Genomic DNA, 19,005 nt, shown 5'->3' on the forward strand with positions numbered 1-19,005 from the left:
CGCTGGGATATTATTATTTGTCGCCCTACCTATTATGCGGAAACGAAAATGGTTTCTTTATTTTACATTTAAAGCGTTTAAAAAAGCAGGAGGAGCATCATGGGCGTTATACAGACGGCAGCAGGACCACGAAATTTGCCAAGGGCTTCTTTTCTTCCTTCGATATGACGTCAATAGACAGTACTTTTGGATAAAGACTGCCCTGTGGCGCCAGAAACCTGTCTTCATTCTCTATGGTCGGTCCTTTTGGGTTGTCCTTTATTTCGCCTCCATTGTCTGCGTCGGTCCTCGATTAAGGATTTACATTGGCAAAGAAACCTTCAACATATCGTTTGGTGTTTGTTGTATTTGAAATACCTGCAACGCCTGAAGGCACTACTACAGGCGGGGAAGAATACATAGTCTTTTCCGTAAGGTTGGCGCGGAGCAACGAACTACCACGCACGCCGCTATGCACCAGCAAAAAATTACCACTCACGTCATTAGACATCCAACAACAGAGTTCTAAACGACGCTTCAGTTTGGCATTCAGTAATGTGCTGTGAGATTTCATTCCATTGCCTGATGGTGTACTGGAATATATGAGCCATGAAAAAGATTTGTTCTAGAGTAATTTTTCCTTATTTTCCTATTTTCAATTGGTGATGACGTCTTTGAGATGTAGAAAGGGGGAGCGAAAGGTAGGTTTCCCTGTCTACTTCGAACACGCCGGAATATATTTTGACTTCCTGGGCAGCCTAGTATATGCTTCCGAAACGGTGAACCTGATAAGCTGGGCTTCCTCCCTGATTCTTTGAATTAAGCACCGAAGAACCATATACGTGACAAGTGAGTGTGTTCTCAATATTTGTGCCTTACAGCTGGTGCATGAATATTGCCTTCACTGAAACTTAGACGTGAAATTGAGCGCATCTTTCGGGGCGCATGTGCTACTAAGAGTTACGGTAACAAAATATCTTAAACAATGGAATCGTTACTTAAAACTTTCTATAGTTGCGATCAACTCGCCAGTGCTTGACTGAGTAGCATACACATAGAGTAGTTCAAACAATCTTCATATTAAGGAGAGAGCTTCATTCTTGAGCTTAGAAGAAATCAACCAATATCTAGCCAGCTCAAATTTTGTATATGAAAATTTTCGGCCGGAACCACTGGCATATGTGCCGCACCTGGTCACGTTCAAGAGAGAGAAAAAGAAAGAGCGCCTGTAGAACACTAAATTCAAATAAGCTAAGTTGTGGCATAAGTTCGCCGTTTTTAGCTGTATCTGAAATCGAGGTTCGGAATTTCATACACTTAGCAATAATGGAACAAGTGCGGAATGGTTTGAAAACAACAAGCGATTGTGAGGAAGCGTGTGGAATGTCAAGAACGCTTGCTGACGTGCTAGCAGGAATATGCAGATGTTAAGAGGGGAACGCAAGCTTACAGCATATTGTGCAACAGAGTACACAATGCTTCGGGCAAATGTGGCGAAGAATGCCGAATATTTTTATGCATTCTGCTTTGCGGTCAATTTCCCCAAAGAATCACCTCGTGGAATTCGTTTGTAGAATTCTGTATGTGGCCATCTTGGGGGTCATCGTTAGGCGCCTCGCGGAGCGCGTGAGGATGCTCCACCCACCTCGATAGAGCCGCAATACTAGGTCCGGATACAGTTTCCTAGTGAACAATGTAGAATGTCACGTCATATCTTGCACATAGTTGAATGACAGATTGAAATTTGTCCAGAAATGGCTTGCTAAAGGGCCAACTTTGGTCACGCGATTTCCTGCCGATCCTGTTGTGCACCATTCTAAAATTTTGTGAGCGAGCCTTACACAATCTTGTGCGTGCTCGCTTTCTATCAACTCATAGGCAGAATAGTTATCTATCGCTTCGCACTCACATGCCCTTGTGCGAGGATTATCTTTTTCTAACTCAGTATCGTTCATTGGGCAAATCCTACAGGACCTTTTGATAAAATATTTGTGATTGAACCCTGGACATCTTGGTCGCTGATCTACGTAGTCTTGGTCATTCATCTTAACGACCTCAGAGGGTTTAAAAAAATGAATATCAGATGGGCGTATTATGCGTTTGCGCAATCTGGTTGCAGCTTCAAAGAGTGATAGTGGTCCTCTTCTATGTATTGCTGTCAATGGCACTATTTTGGTTCGCGTTCCTGTTTGATGAGTTTGCGTTTTACCTTAATTTACACCGAAATTTGGCGGTGGCTAAACACAAAGGAACAGCTAAAAAATTTACACTGAGTAGCCTTGAAGCATAGCAGGCAGAGCAGGAAGTTTTTTCGGATTTACATGCGGCCATGCACAGTGAAACTACGCTTTGTGGTCGTTATGCTCCTTAGATTTGTCGGGATGCAGCACCAATGACCACCATTTCGGCAAGACTGAAGTCTATCTTGTACTAGGAAACTAGGAGGTTGATGACAGGTATTTCTTTAAAACTGTCGGGAAAGCAAATACTGCTGCGTGGGAAGTCCCTGATAAAAACTTGTTCCAAAGACACAGGAGATATTATTCTTCTTCATTAGTCTAGTTTGGGTTCACTGCTTGACCAAGAGCTCGCGAGCCCTCTCCGATTGCCTCTGTCTTAATTGTGCGATCTTATCGTATCCTTGCAGATTTCCTTTTTGTATCATTCCACGTATAGAGTTGTGCCGTCCTGGACTACGTTCACCTCTCCTTGGCACCACTGAATAAACCTTGTAGACCTCTGAATATCTATCCTACACCATTGCATGGCCTCTACAATTCCACTTCCTGCTCTTTAATGTAATTAGAATATCGATTACACGCGCTATCTCTCTACTGCATATCGCTGCCTCCAAGTCTCTTAACATTACGCCCACCATTTTGTTTGGGTCCATTTCTTGTTGAATGGTCAGTTACTTCTCAACCATTTTGTTCAACTCCAAGTTTCGGCAGCGTATATCAGCACTGGTCGAATGCCGTATTTATGCAGGAGAAGGAAAAGAACGCAGGGAAGTTTAGGTAGGTCGACCAGACGCTAGTCCAGTTTGCAGAACATTTTTTTGCAGTCCAGTTGCAGAACATTCAAAGAAAGTGTTAAGTTGCTGGTCATGACATTGATAATGCCTACCATATGCATTCTGACCCATTTTATTCTTCTGTAGCATTCGCTGCGATCAGCCTGACCTCCTGTAAGTAATTGGCCGAAATTAACGCACTCTTGCGCAAGTAGCGTTCTTATGACTGACATAGAAATTAAGATCTTTTGTTGTAAGCTCAGTTTCAAATACGTGGCGAATGCAGTGGATGACAAGAAATATTCGTAATGTCGTTGAAGACAGCAATCTATATGGGTAACCGGGAACAACGCCTCCGCAAAGGTATGTGCAGTTAACGTAAACATTTGGAGGACACTTGAGCTTCGCCTTTGACAGTAGAACACGTTAGCATTCGAAGATCCCTGACTGCTTCTCACGGCTTCCGGCAACAATAGCTTACCGAACTGTTTCCTAGAAATGCTGGCGGTAAACGTTATCCATGAAGGCAAGCTCTCTGGTTCCTTTTGTTCCCCCACGGCAGGCGCCGCCGCTGCCACGGATGCTCGGAGGCGAGCGCCATCTGGATGGTGCTGCAAGGAAGCGAGAGGGCCGCATCGCTTTTACTATAACAGACCTCAAACGGCAGCTGGTAAAGAGGTTTGTGTTTGAGTTTCCACGTAACAGAATTATGTTTCTTCCTATATTCAAATTACAATCCAAAGCTATCATGTCTGAAAGAGAAAGCAGCGAGCGAGAGGAAACAAAAACGGGAATGTAAAATTTCGCGAACTTGTGCGTGTGAGAAAAAGAAAGTAGCGGTGTCACGAATGCCAGCCCGTACGCTGGCCCATGTCAAAGTAAACGAAAACAACCGTGAATGAAAACTTGCATGAAAAAGAAAACGTACGCAAAACGGGTACGCAGCTTCTAAGTGACTCACACGCCAACAGGTGCACATTCAGTTGTGTCCACTAGGAGAGATGACAGAGGTAGCCAGTGTAATCTAGGGAGGGGTGACAGGTTTGACATGGTTTGCAGCAGCTGCTGCGACCTTGAAGATGGTCAATACTCCCACTTGTTTAGAAGGCACCTGTAGTGTGACATCGACTGACGCCTGAATTGAACAAAGATACGTTCCACTGCCCTCTTTGTACAAGGGCTGTCATATGTGTGTGCGGTTAGGTGCTTTTATAGAAAGTCTATGCGCGTGAGAAGAAAAAAATAAAATTCAAATGAAAAATAATTTGAAAGGTGAACTGATAAGTATGAACATAACAAGAGGGGGAGAAGAATTTCTGAGAAACAATGTGGATATACAGATGTCATTTCATAAACGGGCCCTACGATATGTATAATCTATAACTGTCAAGAATTTAATAAGGCAAACAAGAAAATTATTCAGTGGTGCATCAAAGTGACGCTTCGATCGCAGAATAAAAATAAAGAAGTAAAAAGTAGGGACGCATGACAAGTAGAAATGCGGGTGCACATATTTTGACATCATGTCGACCGAAACCGATAGAGATAAATGCATATCTAAAATAAAATTAAAGGGCCATGAAACTTGCGAGGAGTTTGCCAGTATAACCTCCCCTGCTGCAACAGCACCACCATCACCACCATGAAGTTTACACTGGAAATAAAGAAACATTTGAAGTGAAAAAATAAGGATGAGCTAGCCATCGCTGGCACTTCTAGTATGCTTGTCCTCCTGTTGTTATGATTTGCAGAAATAATGCGAAATAATGAATGAATAGCCGTGCACGTCCACGCCAACAATGATGCCGTAAGCGCTTTGTCGCAATAAAACGTTAAGGGAAAAAGTAGAGGCAACTCAAGAGAAACGAAAATTATGTGGGTGACTGAACTCTAGTATTGACATTTTCGGAAGGGGGTAGGCTTTGGCATCGGATGGGCTCTGCCTCCCCCACGGTAAAATTTGAAGGGGTGTCCGGCCCGCAGATATATATATATATATATATATATATATATATATATATATATATATTCCCACGAGCACGAATGACAAAGAAGGACGGAGGGTGGAGAAAGAGGGTGACGAAGTTCGGCGGGCTGCGTTTGGACCGCCCCAGGAATAAGCGCCAACCGTTTGCCTTGCCTTGATCCGCCTTGCATTTTTATGTAAACGGTTCGCGCGTAACATTTGGTGGAACGGTGCAGGGTAACTCCCACCACCGACAACGGAGCCGTCAGTACAAGACCTTCGCAGAAGCCACCGCCTTGCCGGACGTTTGCCCTCGGCGACCATCATGCCTCGAGACGAAGACGCTCCCAGTACTGCATCGGCAGGACCAGCCCCGATTCAGCACTACCGAGAGCCACGTACGTTCTCCGCAAAGGCAGGGGAAGATGTCGAGGAGTGGCTCACGCATTATGAGCGGGTAAGCCAGTACAATCACTGGGACGCTGCCTCCCAAGTGAGGAACGTTGTTTTCTTTTTGACGGACAGGGCGATGGTTTGCTATGACAACCATGCGGACGCACTAACTACTTGGGCCTGTTTCGTTGAGGAGATCAAGAAGTGTTTTGGCGATTCGGATGCTAAGAAGAAACCAGTGGAATGAACCTTAGCTCAGAGGGCTCAAGTCCCCGGAGAGGCATGCACTCCGTTCATCGAGGAAGTTCTGAAACTGTGCAAGACCCTAAACCCTCGAATGCCAGATGAAGATAAGGTGGTACACCTTTTAAATGGAATCACGGAAGGCGTATATAACTTCCTCATTGGAAAAGACAACTCGGAAACCGTATCAGACGTGACACGGCACCGCCGTACCTTCGAAACACTCAAGCCTCGTTGAATTACACCGAAATTTGGACGGCTAGTTAACGTGACGACAGTGGCGAGTGTGGACACGAGTTCTCCAAAAATCTTATTGCCCACCATTCGTCAGATTCTCCGCGAGGAGCTCCTTCGACACGAAGAACAAGCACGTCGTGTGGCGCCACATTAGAGCTCCTGCGCTTTCTGAGACGCCATTTGTGCAACCCCCTGGACTGCTTGGTCATCATCATCATCATCATCATCATCATCATCATCATCATCATCATCATCATCATCATCATCATCATCATCATCATCATCAGCCTAGTTACGCCCACTGCAGGGCAAAGGCCTCTCCCATACTTCTCCAACTACCCCGGTCATGTACTAATTGTGGCCATGTTGTCCCTGCAAACGTCTTAATTTCATCCGCCCACCTAACTTTCTGCCGCCCCCTGCTACGCTTCCCTTCCCTTGGAATCCAGTCCGTAACCCTTAATGACCATCGGTTATCTTCCCTCCTCATTACATGTCCTGCCCATGCCCATTTCTTTTTCTTGATTTCAACTAAGATGTCGTTTACCCGCGTTTCTTGCCTCACCCAATCCGCTCTTTTCTTATCCCTTAACGTTACACCCATCATTCTTCTTTCCATAGCTCGTTGCGTCGTCCTCAATTTCAGCAGAACCCTTTTCGTAAGCCTCCAGTTTTTCTGCCCCATATGTGAGTACTGGTAACACACAGCTGTTATACACTTTCCTTTTGAGGGTAGTGGCAACCTGCTGTTCATGATTTGAGAATGCCTGCCAAACGCACCCCAGCCCATTCTTTCTCTTCTGGTTATTTCAGTCTCTTGATCCGGATCCGTGGTCACTACCTGCCCTAAGTAGATGTATTCCCTTACCACTACCAGTGCTTCGCTACCTATCGTAAACTGCTGTTCTCTTCCGAGACTGTTAAACAATACTTTAGTTTTCTGCAAATTAATTTTCAGACCCACCCTTCTGCTTTGCCTCTCCAGGTCAGTGAGCATGCATTGCAATTGGTCTCCTGAGTTACTAAGCAAGGCAATATCATCAGCGAATCGCAAGTTTCTAAGGTATTCTCCAGCAACTTTTATCCCCAATTCTTCCCACTCCAGGCCTCTGAATACCTCCTGTAAACATGCTGTGAATAGCATTGGAGATATCGTATCTCCCTGTCTGACGCCTTTCTTTATAGGGATTTTGTTACTTTCTTTGTGGAGGACTACGGTGGCTGTGGAGCAGCTATAGATATCTTCCAGTATTTTTAAATATGGCTCATCTACACCCTGATTCCGTAATGCCTCCATGACTCCTGTGGTTTCGACTGAATCAAACGCTTTCTCGTAATCAATGAAAGCTATATATAAGGGTTGGTTATATTCTGCACATTTCTCTATCACTTGATTGACAGTGTAAATATGGTCTATTGTTGAGTAGCCTTTACGGAATCCTGCCTGGTCCTTTGGTTGACAGAAGTCTAAGGTGTTCCTGATTCTATTTGCGATTGCCTTAGTAAATACTTTGTAGGCAACGGACAGTAAGCTGATCGGTCTATAATTTTTCAAGTCTTTGGCGTCCCCTTTCTTATGGATTAGGATTATGTTAGCGTTCTTCCAAGATTCCGGTACGCTCGAGGTTATGAGGCATTGCGTATACGGGGTGGCCAGTTTCTCTAGAACAATCTGACCAGCATCCTTCAACAAATCTGCTGTTACCTGATCCTCCCCAGCTGCCTTCCCCCTTTGCATAGCTCCTAAGGCTTTCTTTACTTCTTCTGGCGTTACCTGTGGGATTTCGAATTCCTCTAGGCTATTCTCTCTTCCACTATCGTCGTGCGTACCACTGGTACTGTATAAATCTCTATCGAACTCCTCAGCCACTTGAACTATCTCATCCATATTAGTAACGATATTGCCGGCTTTGCCTCTTAACGCACACGTCTGATTCTTGCCTATTCCTAGTTTCTTCTTCACTGTTTTTAGGCTTCCTCCGTTCCTGAGAGCCTGTTCAATTCTATCCATATTATAGTGTCTGATGTCCGCTGTCTTACGCTTGCTGATTAACTTAGAAAGTTCTGCCAGTTCTATTCTAGCTGTAGGGTTAGAGGCTTTCATACATTGGCGTTTCTTGACCAGATCTTTCGTCTCCTGCGATAGCTTACTGGTTTCCTGTATAACGGCGTTACCACCGACTTCTATTGCGCACTCCTTAATGATGCCCATGAGATTGTCGTTCATTGCTGCAACACTAAGGTCCTCTTCCTGAGTTAAAGCCGAGTACCTGTTGTGTAGCTTGATCCGGAATTCCTCTAGTTTCCCTCTTACCGCTAACTCATTGATTGGCTTCTTGTGTACCAGTTTCTTCCGTTCCCTCCTCAAGTCTAGGCGAATTCGAGTTCTTGCCATTCTATGGTCACTGCAGCGTACCTTGCCGAGCACGTCTACATCTTGTATGATGCCAGGGTTCGCGCAGAGTATGAAGTCGATTTTATTTCTAGTCTCACCATTCGGGCTCCCCCACGTCCACTTTCGACTAACCCGCTTGCGGAAAAAGGTGTTCATTATCCGCATATTATTCTGTTCTACAAACTCTACTAATAATTCTCCTCTGCTATTCCTAGAGCCTATGCCATATTCCCCCACTGACTTGTCTCCAGCCTGCTTCTTGCCTACCCTGGCATTGAAGTCGCCCATCAGTATAGTGTATTTTGTTTTGACTTTACCCATCGCCGATTCCACGTCTTCATAAAAGCTTTCGACTTCCTGGTCATCATGACTGCATGTAGGGGCATAGACTTGTACCACCTTCAATTTGTACCTCTTATTAAGCTTCACAACAAGACCTGCCACCCTCTCGTTAATGCTATAGAATTCCTGTATGTTACCAGCTATTTCCTTATTAATCAGGAATCCGACTCCTAGTTCTCGTCTCTCTGCTAAGCCCCGGTAACACAGTACATGCCCGCTTTTTAGCACTGTATATGCTTCTTTTGTCCTCCTAACCTCACTGAGCCCTATTATATACCATTTACTACCCTCTAATTCCTCCAATAACACTGCTAGACTCGCCTCGCTAGATAGCGTTCTAACGTTAAACGTTGCCAGGTTCAGATTCCAATGGCGGCCTAGCAGTCGATAAACGCTGCGGATTTACGGATTAACGCTATGCATTATGACCGGAGCGAACCATCTTATGACGATTCTTTTGATCGCAGCCTTGATCAGCGCCCACGCTACGTTCGTTCTGGATGACCAGCCCCTGCCTATGACTTACAAGGTGAGAATATTCGTCACCCTCCACGCACGGCCGCGGAAATCGATGCTGTCTACATGGTAAAGTGGTCGCGGCTTGGACGCAGCGGCCAGGGAACTCAACTCTAGGAGGCCACTTCCGAGAAGACAGGCCACGTAATTCAACGTTAAGCTACTTGGGAGAAGGAAGAATTCACAACCGTTCGCCTGCTTCCACCACCAGCTTTCTGAACATACCGATCACCATCTCCCCGGTGGCGCATCACGTCATCATCTCCACGGCCCCGCTTCACGTCATCCCCGCCGGAAAACTAGCCAGCGTGGCCGATGGAGATGAGGAGGAGTAGATTTTAATGAAGAGAGGTCGGCCTGGAGAGCATGTCTCCAGCCTGCTTCTCCTCACTGGAGAAAAGGGAAGTGGGAAATATAGGGAAAAGTAGGTAGATTATGTTATGGTACAATGAGATACTATATAAACGTTGTCTATTATGCGGATGTGCACTGTAGACGCAATACACACAAGACTAATCTTGTCCACGCAAAAAGTAACCTTGTCACAAAACGTTATTGCACAAACTCATTTCCCGCTGATTGAACATCTCACAGGTTCTAGAGGCGATCGCCTAAACCATTCCCACTTAGAAAGTTCAAAAGTGATCTTATGGCACGTTGGGCACAGTCAACACTCCTCCACACGCCCAAAAGGTTCTCTTCCGAAAAGGGGCGGGAATCCAAGAAGTCAACAGTAGATTTGAGTGTTTTTCGTTCGGCCGCATATTGAGGGTACGCGCAAAGTACGTGAGCTATTGTCTCAGAAGTGTGACAGACGCTACAGTCAGGGTCCCGTGCTTGTCCAATCTTGTGAAGGTATCGGTGGTTGTATGCCACACCAAGCCGCAATCGATGAATGAGTGTTTCCTGGCCTCTCCGCAAGCGAAGTAGAAGCCAGAATTGTAAACCAGCGTCAAGTCTACGGAGGTGCTCTTGCCGATGTTCGGGGTTGTCCCAATGTCGCGCCATAGAAGTTTTGATGGAGTTATGGAACGCATTCATGTCATACCGGAAAAAAAGAATTTTTATAATGATTCCGTCAGTGTGCACCTTTTTTGCTTCCGCGTCAGCCTATTCGTTTCCAGCTATTCCACAATGGCCAGGAATCCATTGCAGCACGATGGTATGCCCGGAGTGAGACGCCTCAGCAAGCAGAGACATGATGTCATATACCAGAGGACTATATGCGGTTCTGTCATTCATATAATTGCTGACGAGTTGCAGTGCTGGTTTTGAGTCACAGAACACTGTCCACTTCTCGAGGCTTTGTTGCAGTATGCAGCGAATTGCTTCTCGAACTCCGGTCTACTCAGCTGCTGTAGATGACGTCCTGTGTCCTATCTTGAACCGTTGTGCGATCCCCATTCCTGGTACCATGTAGGCCGCCGCGGAAGAGGTCTGTCTCACAGAACAATCTATAAAAACATGTTCGGAATATCCATACATGTAAGCAATATATGATAACGCGAAATGCTTGAGCCCAGCAAGCGGTATTTTCGACTTATTCGTTATTCAAGGGATTGATAGTCTTACCGTTGGCTTTGTCATCGTCCAGAGTGGAACTTCGGGTATGTCATACGGTTCGAAGTCCGACGGCAATAAGTCTTGCTGCGACAACACGGCTTCTGATTAGGCGGCGACAGGCCGTATGCTTGTGATGTTCGTGAGTGGATGATTCCTGTGTCTAGTCAGTAGCCTTAGATGCACTCGCAATGGCTCATGTTGCAGATAAATTCGAGCTGGGCACGCACGTGCCTCTGCAATAGTGCCCGAAGTAGATTCACATCGTGGTAGTCCTAGGCAAATTCCCAGTGCGCGAGCCTGAGCACTTTCAAGTGTGCGTTCAGCATTTGTACCAACCCAATTCAATTCAATTCAATTCAAACCAACTCAATTGATAAGAGCGTCGCACTCGTACTGCCAAGACGCAGGAACGTTCCCCACCTATGGCAAGTTGCTTTTCCATTGATTGCCTTTACTTTAATTCAGTTAGTAAGTACGAGTAATTTCCCTTGTGTTGTTCTTGGCATTTTTGTTTGTTGGCTTCTTTATATATATATATATATATATATATATATATATATATATATATATATATATATATATATATATATATATATATATATATATATTCACAGATGCCGCCATGTTCAGGTAGTGGCGCCATCTATGAAGGGCACCGTGTTGTTTCTGTCTTGGGTGAGCGCTCGGTGATGCATGGCAGGTCATGAGGAGTACTATATTTCTCCGCATTTATGGCACGTCACCATTATGGAGCATAGAATTGTGAGAACAAGGAGTTAAGGTAACTTTCTTTTTTGTTCTTTTTTTCCTGCAGTGTTATGCGATCGTGAAATAGAGGTATAGAATGCCCATTTAGCACTAGTCGAGCTCCTTGTTTGAATGTATGTGATAATGAGAACTTGCTTTATATACGCAGCCAAAGCAATCCGGCTTCGTGTTGCGCGAGGGCACAGAGTTACAAAGATAGCCGAATCCAAAGCTCATTGCTGCTCTGAGCGCTGCTGTCTTTTATTTACTTACACTGTCTGACCTCCCTGTGTTTCCTTCACTTTTGTCTCTTTTTGTTGTCTTCTTTCTCAATTTTGTGCCGTAGGCATAAACATGTCGTATTTGTCGTCATACCAGCTCAACTCTCTTCGTTGTCGTCGTCCTGCTTTAATTTCGATGCATTGTAACATGAACGGGACAGTATCGGTTCCTTCGCTTGCCCTCTTCACCCTGCAATGTTTTTTGGACAGGAACCGCTATTTAACACGAAAGCAGTCCTCGGTTCCTAAATAAAGTTATCTTACATGTTACACGTCCATTAAATTCGTAGAGCATGCTCGTTCCAGAGGGTGCCGCTGCGATAACGGTTTTGCATAGCACATGCTTCCAGGCCCTTGCGGTTCAAGGGCCCTAAGGAGGCAGTAGTGCTCTAGCAAAATTTAGAACGAGATATATTATATACATGGCATAATTTTTTTAGGCAGTAGTGCTCTAGCAAAATTTAGAACCAAATATATTATATACATGGCATAATTTTTTTCAAATGCATCTTCATAGTACACGTCACATGTCATGGCCATAATCTTATTATGCAGATTTTACGCAATTTAGAGCAACTATTTTTAAGGCCGCTTTACAGCCATGTCACACCAATTTCATAGAACTCATAACTACACAGCGAACTCATTACCAACGGCATGGCGCTCTTTGGCCATACATGGCCCTTGCGCCATTAAACACCAAACACTCATTCCTTCGCTTGAGTTTGGACGAAATGCATGAAGCAATAATGCGTACACCGAATTAAGTGCTTTGGGTAGCAAATAGTTTAAGGAGTCAAAATATATCCGAATCCGCATGTTTTTATTTATCACTCGTTTCATGATTACGGCGACGTTGATGAAGATAATTACCGGCACGATGCAGGCAGTAAGCTAGGGCGTTCGATGGCGCCACGAATGCAGTCAAAATTTTTTTCGCTAGAAGTGCTCAAGCAAAAAGGAAGAAAGTGAGGTTTTTGCGAAACAATCTGCTGGCGATGCTCTGCCGCTTGCGCGTAATATATTCGCACATTCTGCTAGGTAAGAAAATTTTGCCCCATACAGATTCTAAAATAATATGAAGGAATGAATCTGTTACGTAGTCTGCTCTCCTCTGCCCATTGTTCTCAACTTTTTCCCGTTTTTAACTCTGCATCTGGAGTTTTGCTTCTTTCACTTGCCATGGTATAAAACATGCTGGTGTTCTCGGGGCTTGCTGCACGACGCACTTGCCTCTATGTGGTTGTGCACGGGAACAAAGGAACTGGAAGGAAAAATGTACAGACGGTAAGAATGGCGGCGCTTCCAAATAATATATTCGGGGCATCAACTCATGAATATAGAACGATTTCATAATAAGCTTTACACGCCGAACAGGCGCTTCCTGTCCACGAAACGACCAACCAGTTTAAGGTTCGTAAATTCTTAGACTGCGTGACCCAGTTAGAACTTGTAATTGCAAATATAAGGGGTGAGAACGAACAGAAAGCCGTTACCTTTTAATGCAAGGGCTTTACTCAGAATGAATAAACAAAAGCATGAAGCAGAGGTCAAACTGCGTAGTTCTTCAATCCCCAAGCGAAAGCTGTGCTCTTCCTACCAATTTTAACAATATCGCCAAGGATGAGTCGCACTCGTCCAAGCCGCAGTTATCGTTGCTATAAACTGTAGTCAATCTTGGCTGCAATGCACAACTCACAGTTAACAGTTTCTTGCCGTCATGTGTTGAGCGCATAATATTAAAGACTTTCAAGCATGTTCAGCAAAACTGTCATTGAGAAAGCAAGGTTTGTTGCTGACTGACTGAAATATTCATGGGGTTTAACGTCCCGAAGCAACGAGAGGCTAATTGAGTGCGCTCGATTAATTTTGGCCACCAGGGGATCCTTAACGGGGACCTAAATGAAAGTACACAAGCGTTGTTCCTTTTCGCCCTCAGAGAAATGTGATTGCCCTTGTCGGAAGGCAGACCCACGACAGTATTCTCAGCAGCAGAACGCCATGGACCATAGGCTATCACGACATGCTCACAAGTTTTGTTATTCAATAGTTTTTGTATCGATTCTGTTGTTAGATCCTGCAGTTGATACTCTTTATAAAGGAGAATGCTACGTGCAATACGCGGGCAAGTCAAATAAAGTGGTGGAATTGTTGACATTTTTCTTGGAGAGACGAAATTTACAGGTCCAGAGCACCTTTTATCTTAGGAAACGTTGTACTGTATCTGGAGAGCAAATACCTTTGACCCTACTTGACTTTAAAGCATCACAATCACGTGAGTTACTTGGAGATGGTAACCTTTTACGAACAATTGCGCACAATTTCTAAATGTGAGAAAATTGTTAAACCAATTACCACAGTTCAGGACAACATTCATTTGGGCTAGATGGTGCATACTTGAACTAGGAAGGAACAGCGCCAACTAAGACGATCACAAGTGGGCAGAACGACGCAGGACAAGCGCCATCCTGTGTCGTTCTCCCCTCTTGTAATCGTCTTAGTTGGCGCTGTTCCTTCCTAATTCAATTACCACAATTCTGGAAGAAGATTCGAAGAAAAGGTAATCAATAATTTCAAGAAATAATTGATCAATCACGCATGTCTATTTTAAGCCATACTAAGAGTAAAACGTGAGATACGTGTAATTGTAGAACGGCAAACATGGACCTCGTGTTAAATTATGTAAATGGTCATATCTTCAAAGCAGCTGTGCTTGACGGAGCAGCGCAGTTGAACGTCCACACAGAGGCAAAAACAGCATGGTGTTTGAATCTGTTCGTGAAGTCGCCCAGTCGTGGCACACAGCGTGGTCAAAGCAGGGTTCCCATCACGTGGAGCTACCATATTCTGACAGAGATGGCAAATACGGTTGCTACGAGTCTTACGTCTTTCAGACACGGTGGCATAGAGAACAATACCTTTCGTTGTGCTTCTCGTCGCAGGAAGGCGTTGTGCCTAGTCCCGGTTCTTCCTAAGAAGACGGGGACGAGTATAATAGCTCAAGAAAGAAAGTGGCAAGGTTATTATGATAGGCCAAGAAGTGGTGGTGTTGCAGCCGGTGGCATCGGAGAGGCGTGCTTTGCCACCAATATAGTACCCGAGTATTTCGTACAGTAATAGCACATGTGTTTTACCAAGTGTTCTACAAGTGGATGCCTCGGACAAACGCAGTCAACAGGCGGAGAAACACGAGTCTCTCAAAGTGCAATATGACTTGAACGTGCACTTGTGAATTGGACCTCTCCTCTCTATAGGCTTTAAAAACCTAGCAGGCTGAATACGCAGCCACCGCTTTGACGTTCGTGAGTGAGAACGCTAATCACATAAAATAAAATCCCACTCAGCGATGCTTTCGGCGCGATGTGTTGTGTCTAGATTGACAGAATTATCCAGCCTCCGTTGCAGCTGTACTGCTTCTATACTGAAATGAACGTTATAATTTGTCTGCCTACGGAGTAAATTAGTTGAAGTATATTTTCAGCGCAAGAAAGCTTCTAATCAAGGGATTTTCTTCTTTGAACATGGTAGGAGCGAAGAATTTTTTTTTTCAGTTCTGTCTGATGTACATAGTCTGTAGTTAGTAAATTCAGGTAAATGCACGCTCACGGTAAGCCCAAAAATAGCACGCCTTACGCGAACGTGCTGGTCCATCTGGCAGTAATGCTCTGCAGTACACCGAATGATGCTGGATAGCTATCTAACTGCAGAATACACCGCATAACATCCATTCCTACAGTTTGTGAGATTGTCAAATATTTTCCTCGTGCTGGATTAGCTCGCACACGTGCAGCCTAACCAGTTGATATTTTTTTCAGCGTAACGCACAATAGCATCATGGAATGCCGATGTATAAAACTCTGAGCCGGACCTGTTCGGCACTTTGGTCAAGCTTACTGAATGTTAAATTCCTTTTATGTCTTAACAACGAGTGTTAAAAATAAGCAGTTTCACATTAAATGCCAACGAGAAGGACTTTCCTTCTTTAAATGTGACCGCAGGGGCGCCTGCGTCAGCAGGCGTTTGGTGTGTTGCGACACCACGTACCCGAGCACACGAGGTTTGGACCCTCCCACATTTAACCGTGCGTAGTTTAGCCATGTCCGGGCAAATGGGGATCCTGGGGTTGAGCCGATGCTTAGTGTCAGGACCTTTAAGGCCCCTTGGCGGAGGCAACACACCCTTTTGGCCTCGGCTTCACGTAGACAGCACCCCCGGAATGACCTACCCGGGGGAAATCGGTAGCTGCCTTTTCTCTCTCTCTCTCTCTCTCTCCAGCATTCGTCTTTCTCTCTTTCCATCTTTCCTGTCTTCTCCTGGCTTCCCTTTACTTCCAATTTTTCCAGGCAGCAAGGGTTAACCTTGTGTGAATAGCCAACGTAGGTTATTTCATATTTAATTATAGTGATAACGTGCAGCTGCCCTTTGAAGGACCTGTCTTTATTACAGTGCATGTAGCGTCCCCTTGTAGAGCTCCACGTTGGGTGGCTGGCATTATTGCCGAAAATTACATTCCTCTATGGCAAGCTCCTTGCCTCCCCTCCCTGATCGCCCTCAGCAAAGAGAGTGCACCGAAGATGTATTCCATTTTTCCGGACGACACGTCCACAACTTCCCACGTTTCCACGTAGGTCACTCGGAAAACCCCGACAAACCAGTGCGTAACATTTCACCGTTCCTTGTATCAAAGTCGTTGACTGATGTTTTTGGTCCCGGTTATAAGGCGACGAGAATGGCAAGCGGTGACCTCTTTCTGGAGCTCCGCGATAAGAAGCAATACGAGAAACTGCCGACACCAGCGTCATTTGGGGAGACCCAACTAACAGCAACCCCGAACTGTACTATGAGCACCACCCGCGGCGTTGTGTCGGAAGATGACTTGCTGGAGCTGACTGAGGCTGAACTCTTGGAGGGTTTCAGTGAAGAGAATGCCATCAACGGTAAACGAATTAAGATGAGGCGGGCATCAGAGAGATCCACACCAAGCACCTTATACTCACCTTCGGCTGAAGTGTCCTTCCCGAGTCCAACGAGGCTGGTTATATCAAACTTCGTGTTCGGCCATACGTGCCAAATCCGCTCCGATGTTTCAAATTCCAGCGTTTCCGCCACAGTTCACAGATATGCCGCGGCCGCCAAACTTGTGCGATATGCAATGCCCACGAACACACCTCTGAATCTTGCGAGAACACGCTCCCCTGTGTAGACTGTGATTGGGAGCATGCCGTGTACTCGCGGTCGTGCTATCCTGGAAAAAAGAAAATTGTTACAATTAAAGTAAAAGAAAACATAAGTTTCAAAGAGGCACGCAGGCGGGTTTCATACCTGCCCCAGAACACCTTTGCCGATGTTACGCGTCATGGGCAGTGACGCAACGGCTTCCGGTGGCTGTCCGACCCACAAACAGTGAATCGCCAGTTACACCATCTGCCCCCGCGGCGGCTGCAGCTAGCGCGGCTCCGTCACCCTAGTAGAGAGGGCCATCTACCTCCGGCCAGGTGGCCTCAAAGGCCTCGTCTAACGTGTCGAGGCCTTCACGCCAAACAAAGCACTCAGAAGAGCGCGCTCTTCTGAGTGCTTTGTTTGACGTGACGTCTGGCCTCGTTGTGTCCGCGCCTCGCAAGAGGCGATGGACACAACGATCAGCCAGACGGTGCCACCAGCGCCTAAGGAGCGGTCAGCCTCTCTCGACCGCTCCAAAAAAGACAAAACTCGCCTCACGGCGCCTCAAGAGGGCCCGTGAGCTAATCGTCGTGTCTTAAACACTCAGCACAGAACACATTTTTTATAATGGAAACACAAATGCTACAATGGAATGCATGAGGACTTCTACATAACCTCGACGACATTAAAGAACTCCTACATGAATATAGTCCAAAGGTGCTGTGTGTTCAAGAAACACACCTCAAACATACGCAAGCTAATTTTCTACGCCAGTACGCTATTTTTCGTAAAGACCGTGATGACACTGTCGTGTCATCCGGGGCTGTGGCCATTATATTTGACAAAGGTGTTGCCTGCCGGGAATTGAAAATCCGTACGACCCTAGATGCAGTTGCTGTCCGGCGAGTATTGTTTAAGAAGCTAGTCACTATTAGCGCTATACACATTCCTCCGTATCACCAACTTCACAAAACAGAATTTCAAAACTATATACATAATATTCCGGCTCCCTACAAAATTGTGCGCGACTTAAACGCACATAACACTTCGTGGGGAGACTCTCGTTGCGATGCGAGAGGTCGCCTAATTTAAAACTTCCTCTCCTCTTCAGGAGCATGTATAATTAATAAGAAAGAGCCAACGTACTAGTGTGGCACATAACACGTACTCATCCAGCGACTTAAGTATACTATCGAGTACACCAAATTCGTATCTTGAGCGGAGTGTTCTGAAGAACTCCTTTGGGAGCGACCATTTTCCAATTATTTTACACCTAACGAAACAGGATTGATGCTCGCCACATTTCCCGCTATGGAACATGAATTCAGCCAACTGGGAACTGTTTCAAGAGCTGACATATTTAGGCGGCGATAACATTGCTCGTTTTAACGTAGACGATGCTGTGGCATATCTAACAGCTTTTATTATTGACGCTGCAACTAAATGTATCAAGCAAACTAACGTACTGGCAAGTGAACGTCGCGTCCCATGGTGGAACGACAAATGTCGCAAAGCACGACAAAATCAAAATAAAGCCTGGAGATTTCTTCGAAATCGTCCAACCACCGAAAACCTTATTAATTTCAAACAAGTCAAGTCACAAGGCCGGAGAACGCGTCGACGTGCAAAGTGAGAAAGTTGGGATAGCTACATCTCTAGTATAAATTCGTGCACTGATGAAAGAAGAGTGTGGAATAGGGTAAATAAGTTAATAGGTCGGGAGTCACTTCCCCAACCGTTAGTAAGTAGCCAAGGTGATAGCCTGCAAAATCAGGCGGATTCTCTAAGCGAACACGTTGAATATTTCTCGAGTGCGTCGGACTATACAGAAACATTTCTAAGACTCAAAAAACGCGAGAAGCGGCATCCCCTAAACCGCAAAGGGTCATCGAGTGATGCTTACAATTGCCCATTTACTTTGGCGGAACTTAAGGCGTCTCTCTCTTCTTGCAACAACTCGGGGCCAGGTGGCGATCGTATCATGTAGGAAATGGTTAGCCAACCCTGAAGTACTGGAAACACTCACACCTCTTTTCAATACCATGTGGGCGGCGGGCTATATTCCATCGTTCTGGTAAGAAGCTGTGGTCATCCCGGTACGTAAACAAGGGAAAGACGCGGCCTTAGCCAGCAGCTATAGGCCAATAGTGCTAACAAGCTGTCTGCACAA

The 19,005-nt window shown here is 45.4% G+C and overlaps 1 protein-coding gene across 4 annotated transcripts in view; it reads right to left on the minus strand.

The window, feature by feature from the left end:
• The window catches only part of LOC142589772 (uncharacterized), a 65,983-nt gene that overhangs the window by 3,564 nt on the left and 43,414 nt on the right, over window positions 1–19,005 (minus strand). For 2 of the 4 annotated variants that reach the window (XM_075701361.1, XM_075701362.1), the window contains 3 exons: window positions 16,673–16,920; window positions 12,857–12,939; window positions 3,474–3,603 (listed from right to left, as the gene is read on the minus strand). In XM_075701361.1, the coding sequence (XP_075557476.1) occupies window positions 3,474–3,603; window positions 12,857–12,871 (145 nt within the window). In that variant the 5' untranslated portion in view covers window positions 12,872–12,939; window positions 16,673–16,920. Of the gene's footprint in view, window positions 1–3,473; window positions 3,604–3,920; window positions 4,230–12,856; window positions 12,940–16,672; window positions 16,921–19,005 lie in introns of those variants that run through there. The other 2 variants (XM_075701359.1, XM_075701360.1) reach the window with 2 other exon arrangements.

The sequence above is a fragment of the Dermacentor variabilis genome, chromosome 8, assembly GCF_050947875.1.
Source record: "Dermacentor variabilis isolate Ectoservices chromosome 8, ASM5094787v1, whole genome shotgun sequence".
Lineage (NCBI taxonomy): Eukaryota > Metazoa > Arthropoda > Arachnida > Ixodida > Ixodidae > Dermacentor > Dermacentor variabilis.